The sequence below is a fragment of the Mastomys coucha genome, unplaced genomic scaffold (assembly GCF_008632895.1).
Source record: "Mastomys coucha isolate ucsf_1 unplaced genomic scaffold, UCSF_Mcou_1 pScaffold13, whole genome shotgun sequence".
Taxonomy (NCBI): domain Eukaryota; kingdom Metazoa; phylum Chordata; class Mammalia; order Rodentia; family Muridae; genus Mastomys; species Mastomys coucha.
Genome location: NW_022196895.1, coordinates 61,843,250 through 61,852,389, shown reverse-complemented (window position 1 = coordinate 61,852,389; position 9,140 = coordinate 61,843,250). Strand labels below are relative to the sequence as shown.

At 51.3% G+C, this 9,140-nt stretch overlaps 1 protein-coding gene across 1 annotated transcript; it reads left to right on the top strand.

The window, feature by feature from the left end:
* The first annotated feature begins 4,371 nt into the window (after positions 1 to 4,371).
* Rax (retina and anterior neural fold homeobox) lies at positions 4,372 to 8,718 on the top strand. Its single transcript, XM_031366328.1, has 3 exons — positions 4,372 to 4,660; positions 4,904 to 5,157; positions 7,841 to 8,718. Exons 1-3 carry the CDS (start codon positions 4,372 to 4,374, stop codon positions 8,327 to 8,329), a joined length of 1,032 nt encoding a protein of 343 aa, XP_031222188.1. The 3' UTR covers positions 8,330 to 8,718.
* Positions 8,719 to 9,140: the final 422 nt, after the last annotated feature.

Below are 9,140 nucleotides of genomic sequence, written 5' to 3'. Positions count from 1 at the left end.
GGGAGGAATGGGGGAATGGGGGAATGGGAGGAATGGGGGAATGGGAAGAATGGGAGGAATGGGAAGAATGGGGGAATGGGAGGAATGGGGGAGATGGGGGAGATGGGGGAATGGGAGAAATGGGGAGATAGTAAAGAAACACTGAATCAAAGCAAGACTGAAACCCAGAAGAGTAAACTGCACATTCTGTGGCTCTATGTCTCCTGTCAACGGGCTTAATTAGTTCTACACTTCCAGTTTTGCTACTTGTGAGATACATCCCTCTCAGACTGGTTCCACATCCTGAATACAGCTCATGTCAAACATGTTGGGGTCTCCAACAGAATCCAGGCTTCACTTTCAATAGCTCCCTGCAGCAGCTTCTCGAGGCCTCCTGCCCTCACAGATCCTGCATTCAGGGCCTGCCTTGCTACACATTTCCTAGCCTCAGTGTCTCTCGTTAACCACAGAGGAAAGTTCCACAACCCCTTTTATCAAGTATCCTTCGTGACTCTAGAACCATGACTTGTGGGTGATGTTGCCAGGTTTCATTGAACCTTTTGAAACCTCAAAGTGCAGATCTAGTGATGCATCTCCTCCCACAAAGCCACACCTCCTTTTTAAAACAACTTAGGCCAACTGGGGGGGTCAAGTACTCAAATATATTATAGAAGTCTTTAGAAGGCCACTCCCACCCAAACTGTTATGCTACTAGTTTTCTCAGCCACCACAAGACCACATACACCCCACAGGAAGTTAGTGCACATTGGGTGTTAGATTCAAGGCTGATTAAGACTCCTGAGTTCAGGTTTTTACCCCACCAGAAATAAAGTTTGTGGCATCGAATAAGTGACACTCTCTGTGACGCTGCTTCCTTCCTTGTAAAGTGGATTTTTTTTTTAATAAAAAAAGTGTCTACTCAATAGGGTTATTGTTGGGACTAAGTTAACCCATGTAAAGTACTCCAAAGAATAAAGCATATGTCTGCTCTAATATTTAGTGTTCAGCAAACAATAACTCTCATCAAATATACTTTAGGTCCTCAATTGAATTCGTTGAACTCCCCACCCCCGTGTGTGTGTGTGTGTGTGTGTGTGTGTGTGTGTGTGTGTGTATTTAATGACAGCCTAGGTTCTATTTTGCTTTGGTTAAAGTTAGAAAGTTAGAGCTTCCTTGAACATGCATTAGTGAGAAAAGATGTTCCCTGAATAGTGTAATGCAGGGGGTGAAATGTTCCAGGATTAAATGGATCTCCTGAAGAAGAGCTAATTTGCATGTAGGTGATTGATTGAGTTGGCTTTACAGGTGCTATGTGATTTTACCTGCTTTTCTTTTGTTTGTTTGTTTGTTTGTTTTGTTTTGTTTTTGAGACAGGGTTTTTCTGTATAGCCCTGGCTTTCCTGGAACTCACTCTCTAGACCAGGCTGGCCTCGAACTCAGAAATCCTCCTGCCTCTGCCTCCCAAGTGCTGGGATTCAAGGCGTGCGCCACCACCGCCCGGCTGCTAGGTGATTTTAAAACAAACAAACTCAAACACACAACAGTGCTGAGAGAGAAAGTTAGTAGACATGGGGCAGAATGGACTTGAGTCTCGGTGACCTTTTTCCTGTTCCAGGCTGGAGAATCCCATCTGCAGATGCCTACCTCTCTGGAGAGTGCACGCTGGCTACATCTAGAGAGTGGACCTTATTCATACACCCAAGAATAATATCCACTCGGCACGGGACCTGCCACACATGCTTCTCCCAACATCTACTACCAGCGCTCTCTGTCTCTGGATACCATCAAGATGAATGCAGAGGCAGTGTGGCCGAGGTCAGCCCCGGGTGGGGGCTGGGAAGGGGGGTGATTTCTCTGATCCATCCAATGAACCAATGAATGAAACAAAGGGGAGTTCAGAAGCCAGGCTCCCCACTTTTGCTAAAGCAGAGCTGATTATGGACTAGCTTAACCGCTGGAAAACCCGAGGCTCCAGCTAGGAGAATTAGGGACATGTCTGTCCATTCATTTTCTCTAATCGAGTTCTTGGGAAATACACATGTAGATTAGCTCCTAACAATGGCCCCCAGCTGACTGCTTGGAGTACCCTCCACTGCGCCCACAATGGTCCTGACTGGCTCTTTATGTTCCACACAAAGACTGGCCCCAGCCCTCGGGCCTCATCAGTGCCGTTGAAGTCCTTCATGCCTTTCTCCTGAGACTCTAATAAACAGTCAATAAAAGCTCACCTCACCTGGAGGTACGGGTGAAGCCCGCCAGTTCCCTCAGGAATTAACTTTGGAAAGGAGAGGAGAGGAACCCCTCGACAGCTTGTGGGCAGTTCAAGGGATGCTGCCACTTAGCTCTGCTTCCGTTGCAGAGACAGATTGGCTGTGGGGCAGATTTACAGAATACGCTTTCTGTCCAAAGGGAAATAACAAATACCAATGAATTATTCTGGCTGCAGACCTCTGCCTCGGCACCCGCACGTAGCAGCCACCGGCTCTGCCGAGCTAGCTGGGAAGACTCTCTGGCGTGCCGCTAGGCCATTTGCAGAATCAGTGCCTCAACATGAGGAGCCTCCTCCAAGGCTCCAATCCCCTAAGACTGGCTGCTCAGAGGCCATTGGGATCTCATTTCTTCCTGGTTTCCCCCTCAAGCCTCAGAGATGCGGGATTCAGGGGCTCTGGCAAGGGATCAAAGATGGGCTGCAAGCCAGGAGGCACTGATTCAATTAAAAACTTCACACTGCAATAATAACCACAAGCTCCATGCAGCCTGAGACTATGGGAAGAGGAGTTCTAGTCCTGCCCCTTCCTCCTTTGGATGTTCCATATAGAGCATCCTTTTCTCTTCCGGTAAGACCTGTCCTGTTCACACATGGGATGTCTAGGATCCCGTCGCAGGAAAAATGTACAGGGTTTGAAAACTCTAAAGCGTTATTTGTTTTCTTTAAATTAGCTTAGTTTTGTATTGTACTTTATTTTAGCAGGTGCTGGGGACTAAATGTTAGTAGGCGAGTGCTCCACCCTGACTGGTATCTTCAACCGTGATAGGTTTTTCTTCAAACTCAGACTTTCTGAGCTGAGCCAGACTTCAGTTTCAACCCACTGTCAACTAATCTGCATCATATATTCATTTGTCATTCCTCACAGCCTGGCACATTCCTCACAGCCTGCAGTAGCCTTCTCAGACTAACACTTCAGTGGAAGCTGGGCATCGCCAAGACTCTAACCCTCAGCTCTGACGGGTGCAGAGCTCACAGTTGCTGGCCCGGCACGGAGGCCACTATGAGTCTTCTTTTTGCTGAGCCTTTGAGTCACTCTGGGTCAAGCAAGAAGGGGCCCCCAAGGGGGGGGGAATTCAAGCGGATTAGGGTGCTAACCCTCAGGGATGTGCTAGGACCTCCTCCTCAGGCGAACGTCTCCATCCACCAGTTTTGGGTCGTCTGCCTGGCTTGTGGAAGTGGGAGAAGACCAGGGTTACTCATCACTGTGATTCGGTTAAGGATCCTGGGTCCTTCAAGATAGCTCATGAGAGGAAATTTTGCGTGTCTTCTGCGAGTTCCTGGCAACTTTCATATTTGAGGTCATTCGTTCTGTGGGCACAGACTGTCCCACCACCATTTCTGAGGGTACAGAGAGAAGTAAAAACAGACACAAAGGGAGTCTGATATCTAGGACAGCAAAGGATAGAAGCAGAGGTGTAGAAATGAGGGGAAGATTAAGGGAAGATTCAAACAGGAAGGCCTGTGAACTAACTTCCATCGCCCAGGGATAGCAGGAAAGTCTTCAGTGGATCTTGGAGCTTCCAAGTGCCGGAAGATGGTCCCGAGTGTAAAGTTTGGGGAGGAGGTAGGCAAGAGAGGAGCAGGTGAACCCAGAAAAGGGTGAAGTGATCACTGGGAAGTGTCCCCCAGGGAGGCTCATTCTGGGGTGGAGAGGTGCCCCCTCCTGTCAAATTACCCGCTCCTGGTACCTGGAAAATGTTTGTGGAGTTGAAAAAAATCACATCTTCATCTGATTTAAGGGAGGGGGGCAGGCCTGAGTGACACGCCTAGGACCCTAGGCTGATCAGGGGATAGACCCGCCCTCTATAGCGGGGGAGGGACAGAGGGAAAGGGCTGGGCCTGGAGAGAGGGAGGAGTCTGGGACTAGAGCACTGCAGGCCTTCAGCACCAATTACCCCAGGCCAAACTTCCAGCTGCAGCAGCGGGTCTGGTTGACTGCTGGCCCAGCGCTTGCTCACTCACCTCCTGAACGCTTGATTGCCCAAGCCGGTTGCCCGCTGAGTTTAGCTTTGGACGGACCCATCCGTTTGCTGACGTTCTAGAAGTGCACCCTTGGAGAGGGTTGAGGGTTGAGTGGGAACGGGCATCGAGCTCCAGTTTGCAAAGTGCGCTCCCGCCTCCCCATGCACCTGCCGGGCTGCGCGCCAGCCATGGCCGACGGGAGCTTCTCGCTCGCTGGCCACCTGCTCCGCAGCCCGGGCGGGAGCACGTCGCGATTGCACAGCATTGAAGCCATCCTGGGCTTTACCAAGGAAGACGGCATCCTAGACACCTTTCCTGCAGAGAGGAGCTCCAGGGACTCGAAAGAGCGGGATCCCAGGCTGGGCGCGCGGCCCGCCTGCCCCAAGGCGCCAACCGGAGGCTCGGAGTCTTCGCCACCAGCAGCCCCGGGGCTCGTCCCGGAGTACGAAGGTGAGTGCGCAGCCCTTGGGGTGCTCCGCGAGACAGGAGCTCCTCCTCCTGTCTTTACCTTTAGGTCAGCGGCTTGGGGTCTACCCGACTTAAGGTTAGAGAAATCTTAGTGACTCCACGTAGGGTCCCCATCGCGGACCTCCTTAGACCCACTCAGGCGCCACCGCGTCGCCTAGGGCCCTAGAGAGGCCGCTTCGCCTCCGGGATGAGTGTCACTGACCGCTTGGGGCCTCGCTGCCCCAGCTACTCGCCCCTGCTACCCCAAGGAGCAAGGAGAGGCACGGCCGAGCCCAGGACTACCGGTTGGGCCAGCAGCTGGAGAGCCGAAGCTGTCGGAGGAGGAACCTCCCAAGAAGAAGCATCGACGCAACCGCACGACGTTCACCACTTACCAACTGCACGAGCTGGAGCGCGCCTTCGAGAAGTCCCACTACCCCGACGTGTACAGCCGCGAAGAGCTGGCAGGCAAGGTTAACCTTCCCGAGGTTCGGGTTCAGGTAAGCTCTTGGATCGACGGATCGGAACCTGGGGGCGTGGGAGTGGGGGGGTGGAGCAAGACTGAACAGCAATTATTTAGTGCATTGCTCCCATGGTTCAGGAGGAGCCCTAGCCCCGGAGCTCAGGAGTATCTTCGAGATTCCCCACCCCACCCCCACCCCCATGAACCACCCCTTTGAACGGTCTTGTTCAGTAAGGTGTTCCCTATGGGGGAAGGGGCTCCCGACTTTAAACTGAAAGGACTTGGAATTCGCTTGAGAGATGAAGAGGTTGACAGCTCATTAGATGCAGTCGAAAAGGAGTTGCGGTGTGTGTGTGTGGGGGGGGGTGTTGAACGCAAAGGGAATGGAAAATATTAAAGTAGCGACGGGCGAGGGGGGGGGTACTGGACTGAGGCCCTAGCTGCCACCAGTGTCACCAACTGCGCACGTTGTTCAAGATTCTCTTCCCTTGTAAGCCTCCGGTTAAAACATTAGATGGATTCAAGAAACTGACTTTTCCCCCCCTTTTACACGGATCTCTCTCTCTCTCTCTCTCTCTCTCTCTCTCTCTCTCTCTCTCTCTCTCTCTCTCGTGAGGGAGTTTTCGCTTTAATTAAAGCTGAATTTCTTTAATCCCCAATCATTAAAATATTTGCTAGTCATCTGTGAAAAAACTGGGAGGGCTTCCAAACAGAGTTTACAGGGGCCTGAGAGGGAGACGGTGAGGACTACTTCAATGCGTCTGGGAGCGGAACTAACCCGAAGTCTTTTTTTCTTCAGTTAGATTTCCAGGCAGTAGGGATACTCAGAGCTTTGGGCATTTAGCAGTGTCTTTAGAGTAAAGAGAGACAAGCGCCTGCCTGTTGTCTTTCTGCTTAGGTTCGACTAAAACTAAGGAGTTTTAAATGCTCTAGAAGGGAGACCTCCCTACTGTGGTTTGGAATTTACCAAACACACTGGGTTTTTCCTAGTACTGGACTGTAAATCTCTGGATTTCATTAAGAGTCGGAAATTTCAGCACCTGCTGTCCAGGGACAGAAAAATAGACACAGAGTGGGGAGAAACCATAGTAGAGGAAGACAGAAATCTGTGTGTTGGCATCCGTGTCCTACAGACCCCAGCAGGCACTGCTTCCTGGGGTTCTCTGCACCAAACTTGCCTGTCCCTCGTGTGGCAGGGTTTTCTCTTGTCCACGCACTTAGGGGATTCCTGAGAGCAGGGTCCATAGCTTCTTTCCCACAGAAGTAGATCATCAAATGGTGTGACGGGGACCAAGAGGGTCTCCTATAAGATTAAGGACAGCAGGAGAGGGATGGGTGACCTGCTCTTCTCATCTTCAGCCATAAAGCCCTAAAAATTGGATCCAGGGCAGAAGAATCTCTCTTTCTCTCCACTCTTAGCAAATTTCGAATATTCCCTGGTGGCTGTTGCATTGTATGGAGATACTTATATTTTGTTTACTTTTTCTTCCTAAGGGCCTCCTCCACTCCAGGCCTGGCTTTTCACCTCCTCAGCTCCTCTATACCAAACTCACTTTCCCCATTGGTCCAGGCCACTTTTCCTTCATAAATACAACCCCAAGGATACCAGTTGGTCTTAAAAATTTTTCACAGTCTCCACTGAAAGAACCCGGATCTGTTTTGTAGGTGAGGAAGTTGGCAGTGAGGCATCTTTCCTTGGGCTTTTATCAAATTAGTCGTGAAGGCTCCAGCGCAAGAAACCATAATATCCTTGGGAGGAGGAACTTTTCCCTGTGTGAAAAAAAATGTAAAGGAAGTCCCTTCTACACAACAACAAGCAAACCTACAAGAGGAAACGGCAAAACTCTATAATATAAAAATAGACATAATCATCCACTTGAACAATTGTAATCTCGGAAAATAACCTCAGAAATATTAAACAGGTACCAATTAAATAAAGCCGAGAAATTATCAGAGAAGCGACTGAAATACACACGAGGCCAAAGAAACATGCTGGATACGGCAGCATTTTAACGTGTAGGAAGTGTACCGGGTGTTTATAGTAACAGAGAAAAGGGGCAGATAAAAGCAGAGAGTCGCTGAACCAGCAACTAAAAGCTACAGCACACAGAGCCAAAGCAAGATCCCAAACTAAAGGGAGGGGAGGCCAACCGAAGGGTCCTGGAAACCTGCCTTTAAAGTCCTGCAGTCTAGCCGCAGTGTTAAATTCACTGTTCTCTTTCCGCTGAGGGTCTGCCCCTGTTAAGGGCGGAAACAGATACCACCACAACCAAGGGTGAAAGACACAGGGCATCGAGAATGCTTTGAAGGAGTAGGGCGTGCCGAAGAAAGAGACCTGGGAGCCAGAGAGCATAGCGACAAAAAGAAGAGTATTTTTTAACTTTTTTTTTATTTTATTTTTCATGTTTGTTTGTTTGGTTGGTTTGGTTTTTCGAGACAGGGTTTCTCTGTGTAGCTCTGGCTGTCCTGGAACTCACTCTATAGACTAGGCTGGCCTCGGACTTAGAAATCCGCCTGCCTGAGAGTATTTTTAAAAGAAAGGATTGGAGTAAAACCGGGAAAGACCGTGGGAGTAAAGGAACTTCTGAGCCCTTCTATCAGTCCTGAGGTTATTCGTTAGGTGGAGAGAGAGGGTCAGACTAAACTGGTCTGCCCAGGGTGGGGACTTCACTCCACCCATCTCCTTAGCCTGAAGGGCTCTCTGCGTTTTCTTCTGGCAGGTGTGGTTCCAGAACCGACGGGCTAAGTGGAGGCGTCAGGAGAAACTCGAAGTGTCGTCCATGAAGCTGCAGGACTCTCCCCTCCTCTCCTTCAGCCGCTCCCCGCCTTCCACCGCACTGGCTCCGCTGGGAACCGGCTGCCCGAGCAGCGGTAGCGGACCTCCGGGGAGCGCCCTGCCGCTGGAGCCATGGCTCGGGCCACCACTGCCCGGCGGAGGCGCCACCGCGCTGCAGAGCCTGCCAGGTTTTGGGCCTCCCGGGCAGGGTCTCCCGGCCAGCTACACGCCGCCACCGCCCTTCCTGAACTCCGCGCCCCTGGGTCCAGGTCTGCAGCAGCTCGGGCCACCGCCCGCGTACCCGTGCGCGCCAGCCTTCGGGGACAAGTTCTCGCTGGAAGAGGCGTACCCGCGCAACAGCAGCATCGCCGCGCTGCGCCTGAAGGCCAAAGAGCACATCCAGGCCATAGGGAAGCCCTGGCAAGCCCTCTAGAGGCGCTGCGGAGTTGCTGCGAGCCCTGCGTGCACCCAGCCTGCTGGCCGCACTTTTCTTTGCTAGCCCTGCCGCAAGCCACAAGCCGCGGGCCAGCCTTGGGCGGGACACTCGCGCCTACTTCTGATTCTTCGAGAAAGACCGAACTTGAGGCCAGCGGAACTTCAGCCTCCCTGCCAGAGGGACAAGCTGCGGGTCTCGCCTGCCACACCGCTCCTATAAGCATCAGCGCCTACCATCGGGAGGGACCAAGGAGCTTGACCTGGAATGTTCCGGACGGAAGGAATGGGGAGTGAGAAAAAAAAATAGAGTTGAAGAAACTGTTTGTAAAGTTAGTTTAAAGTATTTTGGAGGAAAATTAAAGATTGGGCTGTTGCCCGGCTAAGCGTGCTCATCGACTACATCCTGAGGGGTAAGGTAGGGATCTGGGAGAGGATGCTGTTTGGGACCTGGTGGGTCTAATGCTGAGGGTTATAACTGGGAGCTCCGGTAAATTCTGGGGGAAAATTTTGATGCAGGGGAGTATCAATCTTCTGGGCGCTGTCTGGCTTGTGTGAGGTCAGTGGCCTTAGGTAGAGCTGTATATACGTTCCCATTTATTTGTTACTTAACAGCCAGTGCCCCTTGCTACTCTGGCTCCTTAAGAATCGGGTAAACCACCTTCTAAGGTGGAACCAGGACACCCCCAGACTTCTCTCTTTCCAGTTGGCCTTGGCCTCAGACTCTCTTAGAGCACTGCTAGTCACCAGCCTGGTGCCAGCCCTTGCCCAAAATGATAAAATTAATTTGAGGAGTGTCGTATAGAGACTCG